The 22,495-nt window shown below is 35.8% G+C and overlaps 6 protein-coding genes across 6 annotated transcripts; 2 read left to right on the forward strand and 4 right to left on the reverse strand.

The window, feature by feature from the left end:
- Nucleotides 1-2,108: 2,108 nt before the first annotated feature.
- Nucleotides 2,109-4,531, reverse strand: LOC9309905 (RING-H2 finger protein ATL52). Its single transcript, XM_021021631.1, has 2 exons — nt 3,118-4,531; nt 2,109-2,684 (listed from the first exon to the last, which is right to left on the reverse strand). The coding sequence occupies exons 1-2, from the start codon at nt 4,176-4,178 to the stop codon at nt 2,681-2,683; spliced, it is 1,065 nt and encodes a 354-aa protein (XP_020877290.1). The 5' UTR covers nt 4,179-4,531; the 3' UTR covers nt 2,109-2,680.
- Nucleotides 4,532-6,666: 2,135 nt separating this feature from the next.
- LOC9309906 lies at nt 6,667-7,885 on the forward strand. Its single transcript, XM_002871729.2, has 5 exons — nt 6,667-6,847; nt 6,938-6,987; nt 7,226-7,331; nt 7,416-7,474; nt 7,640-7,885. Exons 1-5 carry the CDS (start codon nt 6,746-6,748, stop codon nt 7,683-7,685), a joined length of 363 nt encoding a protein of 120 aa, XP_002871775.1. The 5' UTR covers nt 6,667-6,745; the 3' UTR covers nt 7,686-7,885.
- A 757-nt stretch (nt 7,886-8,642) lies between these two features.
- Nucleotides 8,643-11,749, reverse strand: LOC9307845 (AUGMIN subunit 7). Its single transcript, XM_021021004.1, has 9 exons — nt 11,485-11,749; nt 11,116-11,201; nt 10,883-10,944; nt 10,614-10,705; nt 10,379-10,504; nt 9,931-10,021; nt 9,523-9,630; nt 9,199-9,297; nt 8,643-9,032 (listed from the first exon to the last, which is right to left on the reverse strand). The coding sequence occupies exons 1-9, from the start codon at nt 11,616-11,618 to the stop codon at nt 8,841-8,843; spliced, it is 990 nt and encodes a 329-aa protein (XP_020876663.1). The 5' UTR covers nt 11,619-11,749; the 3' UTR covers nt 8,643-8,840.
- Nucleotides 11,750-12,213: 464 nt separating this feature from the next.
- On the forward strand, nt 12,214-13,866 carry LOC9309907 (xylulose 5-phosphate/phosphate translocator, chloroplastic). The gene has a single exon (XM_002871730.2). The coding sequence runs from the start codon at nt 12,409-12,411 to the stop codon at nt 13,660-13,662; it is 1,254 nt and encodes a 417-aa protein (XP_002871776.1). The 5' UTR covers nt 12,214-12,408; the 3' UTR covers nt 13,663-13,866.
- Nucleotides 13,850-16,340, reverse strand: LOC9307846. The gene is made up of 3 exons (XM_002873794.2): nt 15,969-16,340; nt 14,743-15,422; nt 13,850-14,655 (listed from the first exon to the last, which is right to left on the reverse strand). The coding sequence occupies exons 2-3, from the start codon at nt 15,345-15,347 to the stop codon at nt 13,962-13,964; spliced, it is 1,299 nt and encodes a 432-aa protein (XP_002873840.1). The 5' UTR covers nt 15,348-15,422; nt 15,969-16,340; the 3' UTR covers nt 13,850-13,961.
- A 4,209-nt stretch (nt 16,341-20,549) lies between these two features.
- On the reverse strand, nt 20,550-22,361 carry LOC9309908 (glycine-rich protein A3). The gene is made up of 3 exons (XM_002873795.2): nt 22,174-22,361; nt 21,270-21,585; nt 20,550-21,019 (listed from the first exon to the last, which is right to left on the reverse strand). The coding sequence occupies exons 2-3, from the start codon at nt 21,544-21,546 to the stop codon at nt 20,802-20,804; spliced, it is 495 nt and encodes a 164-aa protein (XP_002873841.1). The 5' UTR covers nt 21,547-21,585; nt 22,174-22,361; the 3' UTR covers nt 20,550-20,801.
- Between the last annotated feature and the right edge of the window lie 134 nt (nt 22,362-22,495).

A 22,495-nucleotide genomic window follows, 5' to 3' on the forward strand; every position in this document is an offset into this window, starting at 1 on the left:
AATTATCTTAGTCAACATGCATGTTCTACACTTCTCTATATTCACGTCAAAAGTAGGAATTAATCCTTCTTTAGACATATCAATCATTCTTTTATAATGCACGTGGCCTAATCTTGCATGCCATAAAGAAGTATCATTTTTGCTAGAACATGCCATGTAAATAGAATTGACAACTTTATTAATATTAAGCATAAACATGCCATTACAAAAATATCCAAATCCAACAAAGACACCACACTTAGATAAGACATACTTATCCGACTCATACACTTGTTTAAATCCACACTTATTTAAAACACTACCGGAGACTAAGTTTTTCCTAATTCCGGGTACATGAATTATATCATCAAGATCAAGATTATTCCCGGAACTAAATTCTAACACCACTTTGCCACGACCTAGGATAGGAGCGGTTGACTCGTTGCCCATATAAAGTACGGATCCATCTTGAACCGGCTCGTACGTTTTGAACCAGTCACGATCCTTGCAAACATGTATTGTTGCACCCGAGTCAATCCACCATGTCACCTCATCATCCTGCACATAAAATGCCTCAGCTATTTTTGATACATAATACACTTTTGAGTGTAAATCAAAAACAGAATTCTGACCTTGATGAGAGGATGGGCCTTGATCCTTAGACCCTTGCCCAAAACGTTTTTGTTGCGTTTTGTTCTTATCCTTTGCTGCCCGACAATCACGTTTGAAGTGACCCGGCTTGTTACAAATCCAACAAACGCTCTTGAATCGTTTGTTAGATCCATCATTGGTGTTGTTAGTAAAGGGGCGTTTCTTCCCCTTGTTCTTCATCTTAGAACTCCCACTTTCCTCCATCATATTGATTGAAGAAGTTTCAGCCTCCTTATCTTTGGGTTTTCCACCCTCTTGCACCCTTAGAGATTCCTCTATGCGCAAATGGCTACTAAGTTGTACAAGAGACAACTCTTCCTTTTTGTGTTTTAACATGCGCCTAAAATCTTTCCATGAAGGCGGCAACTTGTCGATGATGCACGACACCGAGATGGATTCATCCATGTTCATGTTGTGTTGAGCGAATTGGCCTAGGATGCGAAGTAATTCATTGTATTGCTCCATTAACGGCCTTGAATCGGACATCTTGTAATTATTAAAATCACTCACAAGGAACTTCTTACTAGAAGCATCCTCGGCCATGTACTTCGATTCCAACGCATCCCATAGTTCCTTTGCAGATTCGACATTTTGGTAACCATCAAAGAGAGAATCAGACATACCGTTGAGAATGTGGCCACGACATATGTAGTCATCGTTTTCCCACTTAAGTTGCTTCCTTGTCTCCTCCACGGACTCGTTCTCACCATTCTCCGACACGGTGGGCTTTGGCACACTTAGAACGTGCACCACATTGAGCGTTGTGAGGAGAAAGTGCATCTTCTTTTGCCATCTTCTAAAATCAACTCCTTCAAACTTATCCAATTTGCCAAACTTTGATGTCATCTCACGCACAGAAACATTAGCCATTGTTGACCAGACTACTCTTTAAGATTGTTATAAAATGGTTGTTGTAACTCCGGGATGTAACGAATGTGAACTTGGAAAATGATTGAATCGCGCACGTGAGCACTTTCCTTAAAGAGTATTTTGACCCTTCACAAGCCTTGGGTTACACGAAATCCCTTGTAGGATAAGACAATCAAAGTTCTCTCTTGTTCTAGGCTAAGATACAAGAGAAACAAATAGAGATTTGTGTTTTGTTTATGTGTTTATCACCAAAGATTCTTTCAATCTTTGATCTTGTAAAACTCTCGTGCTCTATCCTTCTTTTTCTCTATTGACACAAGAGAAACAGAGTTTTATAGTGATCAACGGTGTTCACATACGTTTGCAACCGTACGTTTAATATAATAACCGTTTGTACAAAAAGGTGCGATGATTGGTGAATAACCGTCGATGTACGTACACTAACTGTCGATGTACGTACACTTAAATATCTAACATTCGTGAATAACCGACGATGTACGTACACTTAAATATCACGTACACTTAAATATCCAACATGTTTGTGGGTATATGCTTTTGTCATGTCGCATTTTATTGTTTTGTCTGTTTAATGTAGACATTAGTCTCGCTTTCAGCATTGCATCAGTTCTTTCATTCTTTGACAAAGTCAGAGAAACACAAACAAATGCAGTTCACACACAACAAAAATCTAGAAGAACGCTCGCAAAAACGTTAAACACTCAAAACGCAACAAAATTCTACAACTTGGATAGTAGATTACAAGCCACAAAATCAGATTCATGATTTTTTTGTTCTTGTGTGATTTTCTTGTTTTTAAACGTTGTGTGATAAATTATCTCTGTTTATGCGAGAGAGATTATTTCAGACATATTCATAACCCAAAAAGGATCAGTAAGATTTTTAAAAGAAAAAGCTCCTTACGAGCTAGTGGTTAATTTTGATCAGAATTGGGTCCATACCTGTACACAATGGTCTTCGTTCTTTCTTCTGCTCCATTCGAAACTCAATGATCATTATTTAGAGGGATGCTAAAATCTTAGACTTTTCTTAGCATGCATAAAAGATTCCTTTTCTGATCTAGCTCCAAACTTTTCTTCTGTCACCATGTTCTTTTTGGACTATATATGAATTCGGTCAACATGTTCACATTTAATTATCCCTTGATCTTCGAGCATTAAGCTTAGCTATTGGAAGGAAAAAAAAACAAGCCAAGTTTCAGAATACTTTTCTTTCCAAAAAGGTTTTACTCGCTAGCTAACCCGCGACAAAAATGGCACACACGAGCAAATTTCGCCTCTTTTAGTATTTACCAATAATATTTTTCCTTGAATAAAATCACATTGCTTTTGTGGTGGATGTCCCATAATTTCAGGAGGGAACCAATTGTACTCTACGTACTTAAAATAATCATCACTTTTTCTCAGCCTTCAAAAAGAAATCACTAATTCACTATTACTATTAGTGAACTGTTTAATTTATCAGTAAATACAGTAAAAAGAAAGAAAAAAAAAAAAACAGTTAATGTGAATTTCTGTTTCATAGTAACATACATTACTTAAAAACAAATTAACGTAAATTATTTAATTGGGTAAACGGTAATTTCGCCCTCGATCATACCTCGAGAAAATAAATCTTCCCGTCGATAAACTCCGTACCAGAAAATTCGACACTCCGCCGCTTCTCTGATTCGCCTCCGTCGGTGGAAGCGTCTTCCCACCGCCATCTTCCCCTTCCTCTCGCCGCTGCGAAGTTCCAACACCGCCGGATTCTTCTTCTTCTTCGTCTTCGATCTCTCGCAATACATCAGCAATCGAAACACCCACTACACCTGAGTTCAACGATACAGATCTCCGAATCGGCAGCGAATCTTCATCCTTAGTGTCCCGCCGCTCCTCCACTGGTAGTAATTCCGATCTACCGTCACTATTCGGAGAACCAATTTCCAGATCTTCAATTACAACGACTGAATCAAAATCACCGGTTTGGTGTTGGTAACCGGCCAAATTCATATTGATTTCGGATACCGAACCGGTTTGATGAACGGAACTCGATCGGTTAGCTACAACAACTGAACCAGCCTCGCCGACGGCGGCGGTGGGATTATTAACTCCGGTGACAAAAGCGCGGCAAAGTGGACAATTAGAGTGAGATTTCAACCAAGTATCAATACAAGGAAGATGAAACGCGTGATTACATTTCGGCAACAATCTCAAACTCTCGTTTTCTTCAAATTCACTCAAACAAACAGAGCAATCAGAACCATCGACGAATCCATCTCCTTTCTTGTATTTATAAACTGTGATTGATTTAATCATAGAGTCGTTGAGTCCATCTCCAGTCGTAGAGATTCTTTGCGTGGAGGAGAAGAAACCGTCACTGTTATGGTTAAGAGTCTCTGAAGAGGAGGTTTGGTGGTGGCGATGACAGTACTTTGAGATGAGAGTGTAGTAGCTGACGAGGATGAAGGCACTGGTTAAGATTCCGATGAGAGCGATGAGGAGAGGAGAGAAACTGGAGGAGGAGGAGGAAGAGTCGTCGTCGAGGAAGAAAGAAGGAGGAGGAGGAGGGAAGATTAGGTAACACCATTGAGGACAGTAGATGTTGCAGATTCCTTGAGAGCAATCGTTGTAGGAGGAATCGTATGGTGACCATGGATTAGGGTTTGGCATTGATCCCATTTTGATTTGATTCTCAATGGTGTTTTTGTGTTGCAGAAGCAGAGAAAGAAGAAGAAGAAGAGAGAGAGGAGATGGTGTGGTGAAGTGTCACTCTCTCTTTCTCTCCTTATCTTTGGGCTCTTTGTGATCAAAGAGTTTTATTATCTTTGGACTTCTATAATAAGGGATTAATTCTTTAAGATATGTATATTTTTATTAATATTGTTGTACATGTATTAACATCATTTTACAACTAACTTTCTTTAAATAAAATTAACAACTGAATTATAGTATGTTTAGGTATTTAGATGGTCTCACTTTTCGTGAAGCGGAATGATTTGGCCGTAACATGTTGGCCTTTTGTATGTACAAAAATACAATAATCTTTTGTGGAGAATATGGGAACTAAAAAATTTAACCAAAGAAACAAGAAAATATATAATGGCACTAAAAGGTTCAAAGATAGCTGTTTTATGCTTTAGCTTTATTCGTTTCGTTTCTTTTTGAGTAAGTCTTCCAGATAAGTTAATAGACAATGTGAGTATTTGGAAAAAAGAAATTAGAGTAGATAATACATTTGTCGTGTGTGGTATATATCTTGAAGCATGGTCGAAGGTGTTTTGAGAATGATAATATGATATGATATGATAGGTATATGATACTTATCATCTTTATTGTTTGGTAATTAATGGGAAAGTTACGTAGATATGACTCATATGGAAGTTAAGTACCTTTCATTTAAAGTATAACATTTGTTGGTAAATTGTTGGTGAAGACGACTACCTAAAGGAGTCTTGAACATACGCCATGTGGAACTGGCAAATAATTCAATGATATGCTAAAGATGGGATAGCTAAACAAACATCTTTTATTTGATTTCTAACCAAATCTAAGTATTCAATGATAAGTAAGCATGAGTGTCTCTATCATAGTTTCGAAATTGACTTTTTTTATTCGTTGGGAAGGATTGTTAACCAACATTTTATATTCAAAGAAAACAGATGGAACGACAACAAATTAAAAAGATGAAAATTAATTAACTAATCAGACTACAAGAAAGAGAGTAATATCCTTGTATTTCTTAGAGCATTTTGAAATCTAATGTTGTAGATTTTATGGAGTTTTATCTTTGGATATATGATATATCGATTAATGAAAGAACAAGAAGAAAATATTTCTTTGACAAAAAAAAAAGATTTGCGAGCATATGCATGCTATATAAATAAATAAATAATGCTAATGATCTCTAATTAATTTCACATTTTCCTTCTCCTTCTTTTGCGAATAATTTTTCATTTCTCCGTGCATCATTCATTAAGTATACTAATGCTAACTTTCATGCCATATATACTACTACTACAGTACTACTATACTACTAGTCCATCTGTTCCTAGTTATTTGATGTTTTGAGTTTTTTACTTGTTCCACCAAGATTGATGTTTTGTAAAAACATCATTATTATTTTTGTTTGTGACCAATAGTAGAAGGAGAGAAGTAAAACGAATATTATTAAACTAACAAAATAATAATTAAAAAATATAAAAGTTACTTTTTCTTAATTTGTGTGTAAAACTAAAACATCATTGTTTTAGGAACAGAGGGAGTATTATGTAACACAAGTTACACAATCTTGAAGATGTGTTACATAATCTTGAATCTTCGAGTGGACATGAACACCAAATGATTAAAGTGATGTAAATAACAAGATAGGCTAGATAGCTTTGTAAGGTCAATAGGAATCGGTAACTTAGCAGGGAATCTTGTAAGTGCGTAGATAATCAATCTATAATAATAATTAGTCAGGATGCGACGAATTCCAAGGAGGTAAGGAAAAAAAGATTCTGATGCTTCAGCTTGAGTCCAAAGTTACTGTCTTTCACCATTCTATTACTTACTTAAAAAAAGAAAACGACCCCTATAAACGTACGTGTCTGTTTTTTTCAACAACTGAAAACCTGTCTTTATAAATTCGTTTATTTTTTAAATAAAAAGTATAATTTGATACTAAAAGAAAAGATGAGGATTCAGGAGGCTGAAGAATCTAATCTGATGATACTTACATCGAGGAAGTGGTAGATTTATTACGGCATTAAACTTGTCTTCTTATGCTGTGTATGCCTGTCGATATTAATTTCATCATCCATCCATAAAAAAGATTCGTCCACAATGCGTAACAAAGAGGAATCACTGCATAGTCAGTGTGAACATGAGCGCATCATTTGACCGCATGGATGAATGATTCAATAGTTTTTTTTTGAAAGAGGGTTCAATAGTATCATTTGAAGTCGGCATTGATCAGCTATTTTAGAAATTTCGGATACTAATTCTAAAAATGACATTAAATTGAACTAATATGACGTCATCGGTCTGAGTCTTTGCGTAAACCTTTTTTCGGCTTTCGATTTAAATAGAGATACTCATTTAGGCCCATTTAAGCCCAGAAACTAAGACCGGAAACAGACCGGTTCGGTTATCTCGAAAATTCAACAGTTGCTTATTATTATTAGTCAAACCGTTCTTCTAAATCGAAGCTGGAACTAGCCACTGCGATCGGAGAAGAAACAAGCTCGAGTGTCTCGAGAGACGCCATGGAAATTTCCCGAGCTCTTTCAAGCTTCGTTTGTCTTCTTCTGTTGCTCTCCATCTGTTTCGTTCCCTGCGTCTTTTCCAAATCTCTTCGTCCCATCTCCGTAAGTCTCACCTATATCTCTATGTTCGACTCATTCTAAGCTTTTTTGGATTATGCTTTGCTGATTTTGCCGGATAAATCAAATTTGTAGGATGTAGAAATCAGGCAGAAGAAGAGCGAATGCTACGCTGATATAGAGAGGTGAGTCCACGGGGTACTTGCGATTTGGTTCGAGTAGTCTCTCTTGTTAATTTGGTTTCACTCATTTGTGTATAGACGTAAGAGACGATCACGGAATTGGTTTTCTTTGATACTTGTATTGAGAAATTCTCATTCTTGGTTGGAAGATATTGTGAATCATATTGTAGGATTAGTTGCAAATTCTTGGCTCTATCTTATATGCTCACTTTTGTGTTATGTGTTTTGGGAAATTAAACAGTGGGTTATGGGGTTGGCAATGCAAATCTTCTGCTATAGCGAAAGAGAATTGTGCGCTGCGATGCCTTTCTCCGGTTTGCTATCAACTCATTTATGAGAGTGATCCGGTGAGGCTTGTAACAATGATGGTAATGAGTTTTCTGTAAATTCTGTCTTCTTCTTCTTATGCATTGGCTTATTTTGTTGAGCAGCTTGAAGAAGGTGAAAAAGATTTGATTAGGAGCCAAGAGTACAAGTATTGTATGTACAAGTAAGGTTTTAAAGGACAATTTCTCTCTTAGGTTTTACTACCACTTTTTGGAACTTTACAATTATTGTACTTCTCAGTAGTTAATGAACAATATGAATGACTGGTGTTGTGCAAAGTTCCCTTGATTCGACATGAATCATCTATATATCCATCTGTTTTTTGCAGGTCATCACTCGGGGAAAGCTTAGACGGTGTTCGAGGCAGCTTTTGATGGTACAAAGAAAAGTTTCTCAATGAAGACATTTGCCAAAAGCTGAGCTAAGCTCTTGAAGCCATGTAAGGCTTCTTTTGTTATAAACCTCAATTTTTGCGTTAATGGTTGTTTATATGAAACGTTTACGTTTATGATTGCCAAAAACCATTGTACAAATCAAAGTCCATATTATTATTGGAGTTCTCTTGTCATGCATAGGAGTCCATATTATTACAGTATTTGAGTCTTCCCAATTCGATTCGACCTTCACATACATGCACTCAGCATAATTACACGATAAGGGAAGCCACATAAATCTGGATCTTGATAACGAATTTAAATTCATATATATATATATATATATATGTTTGCAAGGTTTTCTATATCTTGTGTGTTTGAGTCACTGTTCCGATGGTTATTCCAAAGAGGACTTGCTTTGAAAACTCTGTTTGCTGAGAGAACCCATGTCAAGAGTATGGGAGTCTTTTGTAGTTTTTCTTCACCTGCAACTTGAACGATTTCAAGAGCTTAGACCAATGGCATACTAAGTGAAAGACATGACATCTGCTACAATGAAGATCCACCAAATCTTGTCGAAATCAGGAATATGAGATCTCTGTTTCTTTAACTTAAAGTTCTTGGACAACTAGCTGTTAACAGAAGTAGAGCTTCCGCTGAGATCTCTGTTTCTTTTACTTAAAAAGTTCCTGGACAACTAGCTGAGGAATCAGAGCCAAAGAAATAAAAGTTTGACGAGTCAGCACTTGTTCCAGAAGACCAGTTTCTTGCTCAACATCCGGTACTGTCGGAGCAGGACCATTACTAACACTGTCTTTGTGATAACGACGCTTGTGGCTGCAGCAGGGGAAATGCTCTTCAGTCTCTTTTAACTCTTTTTTTTTGAAGTAAATGTTTACAATTGACTTTCAAGTAAGTCTCTGTGAATCCTAAAACGTCTTTTTAATGTGATAGTCATGAAAAAACAATGAGAATTTTTTTACCTTTAGATTAGATTTGGTTAAATAACAGAAGCAAAAAGTGCTGAAAAGAGTTATACAATCCTTGAGATCAAAATACACCCCTAAAATGATTTCTACCAAATACAAGTCATCACATTCATGGAGTAGAACTGAATGATGCAGCTCCTTTTCAAGTGTGGTCAACTCGAGACGGTTATAGACGCTCACCTTGCTCACGAGCAATAGAAGCCGAGAGGATTCCAAGATCTCGATTGAGAACAGTTAATGCAGCTTCACAGTCAGATACGATTCTGGTTACAGAAGAAGGCTCTCCAGCAACTGTCCCCGATGATCCAATTGAAAGTGCTGCATGTGAGTCTCTTAGGTTCTTCAAGTTACCTAGGAACTGTTGCCAAACAGTACTCAATTCATTTCATTTCATCGTGTTATCAGAATCAAAGCATAACTGATATGGACTCGATCCGCCTCGTTAATTAAAGTTAAATCCGCTGAGAGCTACTCAATTTAGTCGATACAACCAAGTATAAAGATAGAAGGAGACAATGGGGTACCTTTAAAAGCATATTATATGCTTCTAGTAAACGATTTGCAGCAGGACCAAAACCATGAAGCTGAGGCACTTCCATCATATGCGTCCATGGACGAATTTCCTGAAAAATCCAACATAGTGAAAAAGATACAATTATTTTTCAGTTTCTGGAAAAGATTGTCAGATCAAAAGATATTAAGAGGCATTTTTTTGCGACATGGAAGCGGCATGATAGAGAGAAATAGCAGATTTCATGTCTACAAGAAAAATGCTGAGCTTAAGCATTTTGCTTCCAGCTAATCTAGGTTGATAGGGAGAGAGAATTCTGAGTTCGTACGAAAAATACCTTAGTGTAGATTGTATTGAATGCCCTAGCAGTTTCAAGAAACGATTCTAAACGAGCCCTTAGTTGAGATTCCACTTCAGTATATTCTTCATCTGGGTTGTAAGCATGCTGAAAGGAGAAAAAGACATATTTAGACCTAGCTGCTAAAAAACAAGACTGTTTCCTTTTATCAACAAGTCAATAAGTAGTAGGAATTGAGATGCATATATACATATTAGTTAAATTATGTACTTATAATTTAAGAGCTATATGTTAAGCAATTGGTATATGCAGTTTACAAGTAAACCAGCGATAAGTAATAAGTGGAGTGAAATATTATAAGTCTGATGAAACAGCAAAATTGGTCCAATGAGTTCTGTAGTTCAGAGTCAAAACATAACTCTTCAATATGGAGAAACCAAAACACACCTTTGCTGCCAAGTCATCGACTTTCTGTTGAAGATTAGAGAGAATCTTGGCCTGTTCTGAAAGTTTTGTCTCCAGTTCTGAAACATCTGGTCTGCAAATTAACTTCGATTAAGGAACATAAGGTCACTACATCTGCTGAAACATGAAGCAACAATCTAAGGACTACGGTTTGCACGTACAATAGTAGTATTAACCTAAAGCTTGATTTTAAACAAAAACCTCTGAGACCAGATAGATCTATAAGCGTAAGTGAAAAAAAAGGATATAACTAACTGGCACCAAAAACACATTGCTAACCCTAGTGACGCATAGTAGCAAAGTTTCATATGTTAATTTGGAAAACTAAGTTTACATTTACAATACATCTGAAAAAGTCCATTACCCACAATGACTAAATAACGAGAAAATGTGCAATAACTTGGAGATAACAGGAGAAAATGGTTCTTACAATGGATATATCGACTGGATCTGCACATCAGCGGGGAACAGTTTGCATTCCTCAGAAAATATAAGAGACTGTCTCTCTGCAATAGCATCTATGAGCTGGATATCTTTGGCAACTTGCTCATCAATACTAAAGAACAAAACAAACAATAACGTTGACGGGAATTAGGGAGATGAAAGACTACAAAAATGCCACACTAATGATACAAAGTGGTGGAAGATATCAGATACAAGTCTACCTCCATTCTTGATTATCTGAGAAGAGGCTTGCCTCCACTAATTCAACAATATTGCGAAGCATTTCCATCCGATCTTCATAGGTTCCATGCCCCTAAAACAATGATAGTAATATTGCATCTTGAAAGTTGAAAATTTACAAAACAAAAGAAAATTCAATCGTGGAACCCATGCTTTGTATTTTGACAAATTATGGAATTTGAGCAAATATAGGTAAATCCAGTTAAGGCTAGATAAAAAAAGATGATCAAACAATTTAAAACAAGCTTACTTGAATGGCTTCTATGTCTACAGTTGGTGTAAACCCCAAAAACTTTGCGATCTCTGCCAAATCTGAAAACGAGACGTCACTTACACATCAAAACTAATATAGTAATAATAATCACATCAACAAACTCTTCCCAGCACTACCACGATATCAATGGAAGCAAACATTTTAGTCAAAGATAATAGCTAGGCATTATTGCTTTGTTCAAAGGCCAACCCGATCAAAGAAACACTTACATTGAATACGAACAGTTTCTTCATCACGAACTCCAGCATCTCCTTGAAGATTTTGCTGTGAGAAAGGTGATTTATCACCTAATAACCTTCAAAGATAGAGCCGAAGAAGAAACAATAAGTAAACCCCAAATAAATCTCCACTGTGATTGCAAAAGAAGAAGGAAAAAAACCAAAATTTCCAGGTTAATCAAGCAATTCAAACAGACCCAATTCATACACTGTTGTCAATTTCAACCCCATGGAAATTTTTGATTAGAGCTCGAAATTTTCAAAATGTTGGGAATTCAAATTGATCTTCAAAATTCAGAGAATTTCCCAGCATTTTTTCTGGTAGAAGAGGATCGAATAAGCTAAAAGAAGGAGAGTTACTTGAAAAAGAGCCATTCGAGAAGAGCATAACGTTCCATCCCGGCGAAGAGGAGAGACTGAGCTGGAGCATTTGCCCTAGGGTAACTAAGCAGCCCTAGCTTCTTCTGTATCTCTTCCATTTGCTTCGCCGCCATTTTCCTTCTCCACCAATTCCGGCGACGGCTTCAACACCGATTCAAATCTCGAGATCTGACACTAGCCTCGTGTCCTTGGGTTCTTCTTTCAAATCTTAAAAGCCTAATTTACCACATTGGCCTTTTTTCCTCACACAAAAAAAAAAAGAAAAAAAAATCTAATTGACTTTTATTTTATTTGTTTTTAAAAAAAAATTATAACTCGGATGATCCGGTTCAATGGACACCATAAACTCATATCTAAGTAGCGAAGACTTTTTTCTCGGATCAATGGGTCATGAGATCCGACTAATCACGGAACTAGAGGGAACCATGTGAAAACCTCTTGCACCATATGTTTACGGGCGTAGTTTCTAAAGTATATCGAATTTGGGGTAACTCATTACAACGTAGTTTCATTACCATTAGACCACATCCGTATGGGGTACATCAATTTGATCTAATTGATTTGAGTGACACAAAAAGTAAAAATGTTTGGGTTAAAAATAAACCGATAAGTAAACAAAATAATTTTGCACAATGTTTTTTCAACTATTTCACCTAATATATAAGTAAACATAGTAATTGGAATAATTAAAAAAAGATAGTACTACATTCGACGAAGGAGGAGCAAAGTCCAAGAACAGAGCTTTCAAAAAAATTTGTACTTCCCAACGGATCTCTGACGTTTGGTCTAAAGCCGACGACGTCCCACAACCGAACCCAAAAGCTATCTCTTTTTTTCTTCTCTCTCTCTCTCTCTCTCTCTCTCTCTCTCTCTCTCTTCGTGCGTACTGGTTTTGCTTAAGCAATGATCTCCCTGAATCTATCTCCTTCCTTAAATCCGGGTCTCCTCCACAAGACCCGGAGCCGTCAACAACCGACCCGTCTCTCTGCTCTTCTCGTCACCAACCCTAAACCCTTCAATCACAGATACCCACTAGGGCTTTCACCGATTCCCAGTCTCCAGATTCGTGATGCCGCCGCAAAACCATTGCTTTCACTCACAAACCCTGAGTCCTCATCTGGGTTCTCGAGAAAACCCAGATCCATCGCCGCCGTTGGCTCATCGGATTCAAATCCAGACGAAAAATCCGATCTTGGCGAAGCGGAGAAGAAAGAGAAGAAAGCTAAGACTCTTCAGCTAGGGATTGTGTTTGGTCTTTGGTATTTCCAGAACATCGTCTTCAACATCTTCAACAAAAAGGCACTCAATGTCTTCCCTTATCCATGGCTTCTCGCTTCGTTTCAGCTCTTCGCAGGTTCTATTTGGATGCTTATCTTATGGTCCTTTAAGCTTTATCCTTGCCCTAAAATCTCCAAACCTTTCATCATTGCTCTCCTTGGTCCTGCATTGTTTCACACTATTGGACACATCTCAGCTTGTGTCTCGTTCTCCAAAGTCGCTGTTTCTTTCACTCATGTTATCAAATCAGCAGAGCCTGTCTTCTCTGTTATCTTCTCGTCTTTACTCGGTGATTCGTACCCGTTAGCTGTCTGGTTATCGATTCTTCCGATTGTTATGGGTTGTTCTTTAGCTGCAGTCACTGAAGTCTCATTCAATTTAGGTGGATTATCAGGAGCTATGATTAGTAATGTTGGTTTCGTCTTAAGAAACATTTACTCTAAAAGAAGTCTACAGAGCTTCAAAGAGATTGATGGATTGAATCTATACGGTTGCATTAGTATACTCTCTCTGCTTTATCTGTTTCCCGTGGCGATTTTCGTTGAAGGATCACATTGGGTTCAAGGTTACCATAAAGCCATTGCATCTGTTGGGACACCATCAACGTTCTACTTTTGGGTTTTGCTCTCTGGTGTCTTCTACCATCTGTACAACCAATCTTCTTACCAGGCACTCGACGAGATCAGTCCATTGACTTTCTCTGTAGGGAACACAATGAAGCGAGTCGTGGTGATTGTCTCCACGGTTTTGGTGTTTAGGAATCCTGTTAGACCTCTGAATGCTCTTGGATCAGCCATTGCGATTTTCGGTACCTTCTTGTATTCTCAGGCCACCGCAAAAAAGAAGAAGATTGAAGTGGGAGGTGATAAGAAGAACTAAAGGTTTTAAGGGCAAATCCAAGGTTTACCTTTTCATTTTTCCAAGTTTTTTTTCGCTGTTTTTGATCTTATTATGAGACTAGAATTATCATTTCTGTTGACTGGTTTAGTTGCTTCAAAGACTTTGATCTACTTAGTTCTTGACCACGTCTACTGGATATTGTTTCACTGATATGAAGTTGGTCTGATTCAGAGAAGAGCTAAATTTCTTAATCTTAAGCCAGTTTCTTCCTTATACAATGAGACTTTGAGTCCAATTCAAAAACTGTACACTAAAAACACAAAAGAGAATTCCTTTCTTCACCAGGAGTAATGCCGGAACCTTCTCCGACTCGTTCTCCTGAAAGGTTTACAAGCCAGAATGCTAAGATCAACAGCTGCAGCAAGTGCCATGAAAATGGCTGCATCTTCCACACAAGTTACATGCCGCATAGCTAACTGTACCACAGGCTTGCTACTTTTCCCTTCCCCTTGCACTCTCGAGCTCATTACAAACCCGCCTCCAGAGACACACTGTCCCAACCCTGAGAAGTCTCCGCTACTCTGTGGGCTTGGAATTGGGGTAGCTGCAACCGTTAGCATCTGTTTATCTGTGTCGATAAAAAATTCCCCACCTTTCTCAGCGCTGATGAGAATTTCAGACATTAAAACATCTCCAATTTCTAGCCCGTTTGATAGAAGGTGAAATCTGCAACACACGGAGTCTCTGATCCCTCGTTCCCGCCAAGCTTCGAGCTTTCCCCAAGGCTGCCAGCTGTTAGGTCGAGATGGGTCAGGCCGGACCACAAGCCAAGCACCCGGATTGGACTTGGCGACCCAATCACAGCCACTGGATGGGACAAAGGGAGTTGTTATGAAAGCAGCAGCAACTGCAGAGCCAGAGAGATCATGTATCTTCACCTTCCAGCCTTTTCTCTCACGTCTCTCACTCTCAAGCTCAGTTCCATCGCCTGAACTTGACCAGTACCCGTTCAACGGATCCACTTGAGACACCCTGAAGAATCAATACCGCCATCAGTAACTAAACAGAGAGCACATAGAGATAGATTTGTGCATATATGAAGAAAAGATCAAATGTCACCTGTCTCGGCTAAATTTGCAACTGAAGATAGGTTGCTTGACAGAGCCACGGAGCTGAACTATCTGAGGGCTCAAGGTAGTAATATCCTCAAACTGGAAAACATAACGAGGATCAGGATCAAGCTTCACTTTCAAATGAAGCTCTGCAGCACCATCCCGCTTGTTCTTTCCAATACTGATCCAGCCATTGAATAGAATCATCGGTTTTCCTGCTCCCCATTCAGGACCTACCTCCAACTTAAATATCCCAATCTGCTGTCTTTTAGCACCAACCCCGCAATTCAAACTCTTTTTACCCGAAAAAACCGAGATTTCCAAGTGAGCATGAGGACTATAGAAGCATCCAGGGGTCAGGAGAGTTCTTAAATCAGATTCTTCAAGATAAAAGCTTGTGGAAATGCTGTGATGGTCAGGAGCTGCATCTAGGGACGGCATCAAAGGGATAGATGTTGTTTGAACAGGAAAGCCTCGTAGTTTTATTTCACAAGAGCATTGAGAAGAAAAGTTCTTCTTCTCATCAGATTTTGAAGTAGAGTTCAAAAGGATCTTGGGAATTCTCAAAGCAAGAGAGCCAACGGAAAGGCGAATAAAAGCTTGGGGATCCATTAGAGGTCAGAAATGTTTCCCCATTGGATCAGAGATGATGCATATCCATCATGGTGGTATGATCAATCAATCAACCTAACAAGCCAAAACCAGAGCCGAAAGAGATCAAACCAAAGTTAGTTTCATCTTAAACTCATATCAACAGAAACTGAATTATGACAAAAAAAAAAACACAGTCTTGAGCTAATAGGTAATGCTCAAACGATTCTTAATAAACTTCTACTGAAATTGACATTTCCCTCTTTTTTTTTTTAATAACTGCTTTCTTAATTACAAAACCACTAAGCTAGAGAATTTAATGTCTTTCTTTCTTCCATAGCTCTAATCTATAAAGAACAGAGAGCACATGACTTCTACCATTAGTAAACTCAAGCTACAAGCTCTAACAGATTAAATTACTTAGAATAAACAAACAGCATACGACAAACTTAATTACATTTAACAAACATTAAAGCTGAAAATAAGCTGCTACTTTCATCAAAAAACAAGCCACAACCAATTGAAGCCAAGGGGAAAACAGAGAAGCAGAGAGAATGAAAAAAGTAACAAACTTTATGGAATTAGGATTTTACCAAAATGAGTCAAAAGAAGAAAGAAAGAAACAAGAATTCAGCTACAAACCTGTGTAAACCCGTAAGCATTATTTTCAAGACAATCTGATAGATCCCAAGAAAGTTTAGACCTTTGAAAAATCCTCTCGTCAAAACCAAAAAACTAGTAAAGAAAAAGGAGAAGAATTTATCAAAACAAAAAAAATGTAAATAAGTGAAATGGTGGAATCAAGAGAGAGGGAACATAAACATGAAATTCGTAGAAAGAAGAGAGATTTAAGATTATGATGCGATTTCGATTTTGGTTTTCACAGAACCCCAAAGAGAGAAACTTTTCTTCTCTCTCTCTCTCTCGTTTTTGCTGTGTAAGTAAAAATATTCTACACCCGAAGAAAAATTGTGATATTCGCTTACGAAATTGACGGGGAGAGTATAAACACAAATAAAAGGGTTTCTATTTTTGTTCCTAAAAATGCATTTTCTCTCCTCTTTTATTATCCTTTTAACGTCAACGTACTATACAAAATATATTTTTTTCCTTTTCTCATTGCTCAAAAAAATATAATTCCACCATTTTCTGTAGAAATGTAATTTTATAATATTTATTTAGAAATAAAATGGTTTCTTAAATTTATGCTAACAAACATGTTATGGAAATGCTTAAAGAGTTGTCCACTCAAATTATATCACATAGAATTTTTAGTTTTATTATACTTTTATACATATTTTCTTCTGTAGAAAATACATTTTATTTTTGAATTTTTAAACAAACTATTCAGAAATAGTTTTCTAAATGTTAACAAAATTTCGCAAAATTATGAGCTTGAAGTTTTTATAACTTATATGTATTGAGAGAAAATAATCAATATATCATAGTGATATTTGTTGTTTAAGTTCAACATGATTAAAAAAAAAAAACATGATTCATCAATATTTATACCTACTTTTTAGTAAAATAATAGTCCCATCCTCGAAGCATGTTGAGGAAGAATAATGATCTATTTAATAAATGGTTGTCAATTATATTATCAACAATAAATTCACCCGGTCGAATTATTGAACTAGAGGTAGGTTAATAGTGTTTGGTGGAAATAAAGATACTAATAATGCAATCGAAGTCAATACCAAGTGAAACCGTATACATAATACCAAAATACAAACGTTTTTTTTTTTTTTTTTTTTTTTTTTTTTGAAAACAACAAAATACAAACGTTTATTTATTATCTTAACTCTTAAGAATATGGAATAAACCAAATTTAAAAAAACAAAAAAAAAAACAAAAATAGATGGATGGGTACGTGAATACAGCTGGAGCCATGTTTCTCCTCTTCTTTTTTCCCATTCAATATTTTACATACAAATAGAAAAATAACGAAAAGCTACAAAAAAATCTAATCACTTTCAGACACATAAGCCTGACTTCATATCCCAACTGTCCACTTTATTTTATTAGGTTTTTCTAAGAATGCAACCTAGCTACAATTATTTGTTTCTTGTAAATTACATGTATTTGATGAATTAATGCACTAGTAGTCTTGGTCATTGAAACTTGTAAATTATTTTAATAAACAGTTAATAATTTTAAAATTATTTGTAGATTATATTTTATGAAAAAAGTTGGTTAAATCTGGATTGTTATTTTTAGTTTTAGGTTTTATACATAATTAAGTTTAGTTAAAAATAAATATAATTGATTACAAAAAAAAAAAGAGCCGCAAAGGAGGAAAGGGATAGAGATGGGTTTTCGAGGAGCTGACATGTTCGACATGTGCCTCTTACTGTCATTTACTTCATCAATCTCAGACTTCTTTTGCCCTCTTTCTTTTTTATATTACTACTATTTAAAAAAAAAAAAATGCCATGTCTAGATTCTCTGAATTAATGATGTTTAAAGGGCTGTTTTGAGTCAAATTACTTACGGATTTTAAGACAAAAGGAACGTTTAAGCAACATGGAAGTTTTGGATACAAGCAGAAAAAGAGGAAAAATATGTAGAGACTTGTGGACTTGTCTATATATTAAGCAAAAATAAATAAATTAATAAGCCTTGGAAATTTGAAAATATCGGTTTTCTCTACTCATGTACATTCTCAAAGTTTTTTTTTTTTTTTAATTTTGTTATTTTGTGGATATCATAAAAGAGTAGCTACTAGCAGGTGGTCATTGCTGAAGAGTATGCTCACCAAAGAAGCATAAGTGTGAGAATTAACACATATTACAAATTTACATATTATATGTTTTGTAGTTTATTAGAATATCTATCTTTATGTGGATTGTGGTTCGTGTTTGTTGAAATTGTAAGTGTTAGATGGTGGTACGTTAGCATCGCCCGTTATGCATGCGTAGTTGAAGTCTTGATTCGGTGGAGTCAGCTCAGAGCTGGTTGGTTATGAAATAAACAAATGTAGTAAAACAAAGTGGTGTATGTTTTAAATGGTGTATTTCCTTTTATGTTTTGGAAGATTTCTGTTGGACTTGGTCTCGAAAATGTGGTTTAAGATAACCAAATTTCGTATGTATTTTATGTTAGCTTTTTCACCATTTCGTATAATCGAAAAGACTATTGGCCAAAGTCATAAAAATCGTCAAAATCAATCGCTACTATACGGCCGTTAAAAAGAAAACATATCCTATAAAATCAATTTTGAGTTTGATTAGTAGGATGATATAAACAAGATTACTATCACTACATAAATTTTATGTGTCTGCAGTCGCGGAGCCAGAAATTTTGTTTATAGGGGTCATAAAACATTTAAAAAATTAGGCCTAAAAAAAAATCTTATTATAAATATATGTATATATATAATTTTTAAACCTAAAATATTTCATATTTCATCTTTCAAATTAAAAATATTCACAGTTTATCTTCTTTAGTTGTATCAGCAAAACTTTTTTTTAGTTGTTTTTTTAAAATCTTGATTCATGACTTTTAGGAAAAAAAATTCTAAGAACAATGTTGAAAAGAATGTAGAAATTAAAACAGTATATGTCTAAAAAGAAGAAAAAAAATCGATATGTTAATAGGTTTTTTTAATAAGAAAAAAATATTATAGATTTTTAAGTAAACCAAAATGTAAAAAAAACATTAAGATTAAATGACAAAATGAATATGCATGGGGTCAAAGACATGAATATATCACATAACATAGGGGTCATTGTGAATACTTTAACCCAAAACATATAATTATTGTAGAAGATTACCTTATAATTAAAAAAATCTAAAAATGTTATGGGGGTCAACTGACCCCCCTAGTTGTACGTTGCCTCCGCCACTGTGTGTCTGCGAAATTGTCAATATCTTTTAATGCTTCTCTTTATATATGCACCCTTCTTTTCATGATCCTCTCTATAAATGCATTTTATGCAAAAAATTATAATGTTCTTTCTCTCTTTCTTTCCTTTTTTTGTTTTGTTTTGTTAGAGAATAGAGAGTTTGATTGCATCCATCCTCTTGCAATTTTAGAATATTAGGACGCTTGATTATGAGAATCAGTTAGTGACTTCTTACTTTCTTAGTTCTCTATTACCGTTTGTTTGTCTTGATTATTTTTTAGGTTATTAGTCCAGTCGCGAATCCAGAACATATTTCTACATAGGGCACAAAATATTAACCATAATTAATTAGTAAAAAAAATTTATCAAAAAGAAGACATAAATAAAAGAGGATTCGAACATAAGATTTTGGATTTAGCATAGGGCAACTTGTACCAATTAAGCTAGAAACACATTTGCTGCTAATACCATTTATTATATTTATGAAGTCTGTGTAAGGCACGTGCCCTACTACCTCCCTATGTAGATCCGCATTACTGACCGTTCGTAAATCACTTAAAGAGTTTTCTTTTGGTATGAAGACGAACAAAATTCATAGCTGAGTTTTTATTCATCTTCTCTGTCTCCCAGATTTTTATTTAAGTAGTTTGTTTTTATATAATTTATTACAGATCCAAAATTTATAATAATCAAAAACTTGTCATGATTTATATATTTAGTAAGCATCCATGAAAGTTTAGATAAATGAACAAGGTCAAAATTATGGTTAAACTAATCTTTTGTCATGTTCTACTTTTGATATTTAATAACTTATATTATATAATTTAAAATATTTTGTTATTATCGAAAAACTCAAATCAAAACAACACTAAACCCTGAGACATGTTATCATCATAGTATATATTAAGACCACAGTCAACTAAACAATAAATATCATAAACTTAGTTCAAATCTATGTTTATGTACCCGCCTAATCCTTTATTTTAATTTTCATAGTCGTATACATCCAATTATCATATGATTAGTTATATAATCATCAAATATCACAGATCAATACATGTGATATATTATTGTGAAGTTTTGTATAAAGTTAGTAGATAAAAGTAAAATAAAAAAACTAGTGGCAGGTTGGAGAGATAAGGTTGTCTTTTGCCAACTTTTTACAACTCTTTTGGCATTTTTGTCTTTCCACTTTGTAATTTCCTAGGTTGGCAGAAAACTCAAAAGCATCTAATACTCTCTTTATATACAAAATCCAAATTACTTTTTTCATTTATGGTTCATATATTCCTTCAACCAAAACCATGAAACAATTTCCCAATAGACAAAAATGGATAAGTATCAACAAAACCAATCTTAATCAAACTTCAACTCCAAATAAAAAGGAAAGACGTTTATTGTGAAGATTCCACATCAACAACAATATTAAAGAGTGATCGTTTTCAAACAAGTGGATCTCTGTTTCCAACTACCTAAAGGGGCAAACTTTATTTATACAAGCTTCATACAAACCAAACACAGAAAGAAAGATCACAACTTTCTAATCTCTAGGCTCGGAATTCACTATGCAATTTCAGAGACTTGATTTTTATTGTTATGTAATGATAATATATGGTCTTTTGGAAAACAATCACTTCCATTTCTTGAAGAATTTCCCCTTATGCTTCCCAAACATGCCATGCTTCCAGCGTTTTCCGTGCTTGAACTTTCCGTGACCGTGATAACCGTAGCCATAGCCGTGACCGTGATGATGATGACCATAGTGTCCATGGTGAGACATATGGTGAGCACCAGCTGCTGCAGCCACTCCACCCGCTATAATTGCTCCTATGCCTCCATGGTGATGTCCTGTATCATCAATTTGGTTTTCTCATATCAACATTAAGTCTAAAGGTCTCTATTGTTTAAAACGCCATTTTCTGTGTGTTTATAAATGAATTTTGTTTGACGATGCTAAAAGGTATAGGATCATTTGGCAAAAACAAATACAGACTAACCATAAAAACATATGTAAACAAACAATCTAAAGCCTAAATTTGGTGACATGTAAAGATATTTGTAAGAAGAAGAATGTAAATGTTGTTGAGATTGAAATTACCTGAGTGAGATGGACCGGGATAGCCATGAGATGGATAACCGTGAGAAGGATAGCCAGCGGGAGGATAACCGGCTGGAGGGTAACCACCGTGTGGAGGATAAGCAACTGGTGGATAGCCATGATGAGGAGGGGGAGGAGGCGGGTATGGATAAGGAGCTTCATAACCGTGACCGTGATGACCATAACCATGACTGTGAGGCCGGTAATGTCCGCCTGCAAACCCTGCTAAGTGGTGGAAGAATCCTCTGTCACTGTGATTATGTTGATCCTTTCCCATTTTTTTCACACTTCAATTTCAGAGTAATCGGTGACTAAACTGTAAACAAAAAAAAACACATTGCCATTGGATTATGAAGCAAAACAGATAGTTTGTTACATCAAATCCGTGCAACAACGATCAGATTAATGTTGTGTGAGTAATAAGGAGCTAAGTGAATGTTGGCGTCTAACTCCAATTTCAAAGCTTATGTCAGCAAACACTAAACCTTAAGAGAGAAAGAATCAAGAGACAATCAGACAAATCTAAAACGATGGAGAATTCGACAGAACATGTTAAAGAACAGAAGAGCAAAAAACAGATGGACACAGTTCGTTCACAGCAGATGCCTCTCTAACTATAGATAGTTAAGAAACTTGACCAACATTCAAATCCAATTTATCGTTTCCACACATACAAATGCTTCTCTAACTTTTTTTTTTTGAAAGATTCGAGGTTTATAGCAGTGATTTCTAGGGTTTCAAAAACGCATAAGTTAAAACTTCAACATCTGATGCCTAGTTTCTGACACGAAGCAACATACATGGACATAACAGGATAGATTCACATATCACAGTACTATTCTAACACTCAAAATCCCAGACAAAAAAAAAATGAATCTAAGCATAGGATTAAAGATGTTCGTACCAAGCTTGAGGGGTTTTTCTCACGAGATTCGACCTTGCGATGGTCTTAAAGCGATTGCCCAGTATAAAGAACGAGACTTTATTTGATTTCGTAATTCGAAAGATCACAACGTCGTCTGAATATTTATAGTTCCGCCTTTGTTGAAGCAGAGGAAACGCCTGAGACGCTGCTTATCGAGCCGTAGTTTCCACGCTACGCGTTTCCTTTTATTTATTTCCACAAAAAAAAAACTGCAAGATAATATATTTTAATTGATGTCTTGAAAACATAGGTCTTTTTATTGTTTTTTTCAACCAATCAGAATTACGGATTCCAGTATCCA

This window comes from Arabidopsis lyrata (genome assembly GCF_000004255.2).
Source record: "Arabidopsis lyrata subsp. lyrata unplaced genomic scaffold ARALYscaffold_6, whole genome shotgun sequence".
NCBI lineage: Eukaryota > Viridiplantae > Streptophyta > Magnoliopsida > Brassicales > Brassicaceae > Arabidopsis > Arabidopsis lyrata.

Bases quoted from the DNA above. Each gene is read 5' to 3' on its own strand.
- LOC9309905 (XM_021021631.1), bottom strand. From the start codon at position 4,178: ATGGGATCAATGCCAAACCCTAATCCATGGTCACCATACGATTCCTCC.
- LOC9309906 (XM_002871729.2), top strand. From the start codon at position 6,746: ATGGAAATTTCCCGAGCTCTTTCAAGCTTCGTTTGTCTTCTTCTGTTG. The intron at 6,848-6,937 runs GTAAGTCTCACC...TCAAATTTGTAG, and splicing joins AATCTCTTCGTCCCATCTCC to GATGTAGAAATCAGGCAGAA. The intron at 7,475-7,639 runs GTAAGGTTTTAA...TGTTTTTTGCAG, and splicing joins TACAAGTATTGTATGTACAA to GTCATCACTCGGGGAAAGCT.
- LOC9307845 (XM_021021004.1), bottom strand. From the start codon at position 11,618: ATGGCGGCGAAGCAAATGGAAGAGATACAGAAGAAGCTAGGGCTGCTT. The intron at 10,706-10,882 runs GTAAGCTTGTTT...TCATTGTTTTAG, and splicing joins TAGACATAGAAGCCATTCAA to GGGCATGGAACCTATGAAGA. The intron at 9,631-9,930 runs GTGTGTTTTGGT...TTCTCCTTTCAG, and splicing joins TCGATGACTTGGCAGCAAAG to CATGCTTACAACCCAGATGA.
- LOC9309907 (XM_002871730.2), top strand. From the start codon at position 12,409: ATGATCTCCCTGAATCTATCTCCTTCCTTAAATCCGGGTCTCCTCCAC.
- LOC9307846 (XM_002873794.2), bottom strand. From the start codon at position 15,347: ATGGATCCCCAAGCTTTTATTCGCCTTTCCGTTGGCTCTCTTGCTTTG. The intron at 14,656-14,742 runs GTGACATTTGAT...TTGATTCTTCAG, and splicing joins TGCAAATTTAGCCGAGACAG to GGTGTCTCAAGTGGATCCGT.
- LOC9309908 (XM_002873795.2), bottom strand. From the start codon at position 21,546: ATGGGAAAGGATCAACATAATCACAGTGACAGAGGATTCTTCCACCAC. The intron at 21,020-21,269 runs GTAATTTCAATC...TTGATGATACAG, and splicing joins TCCCGGTCCATCTCACTCAG to GACATCACCATGGAGGCATA.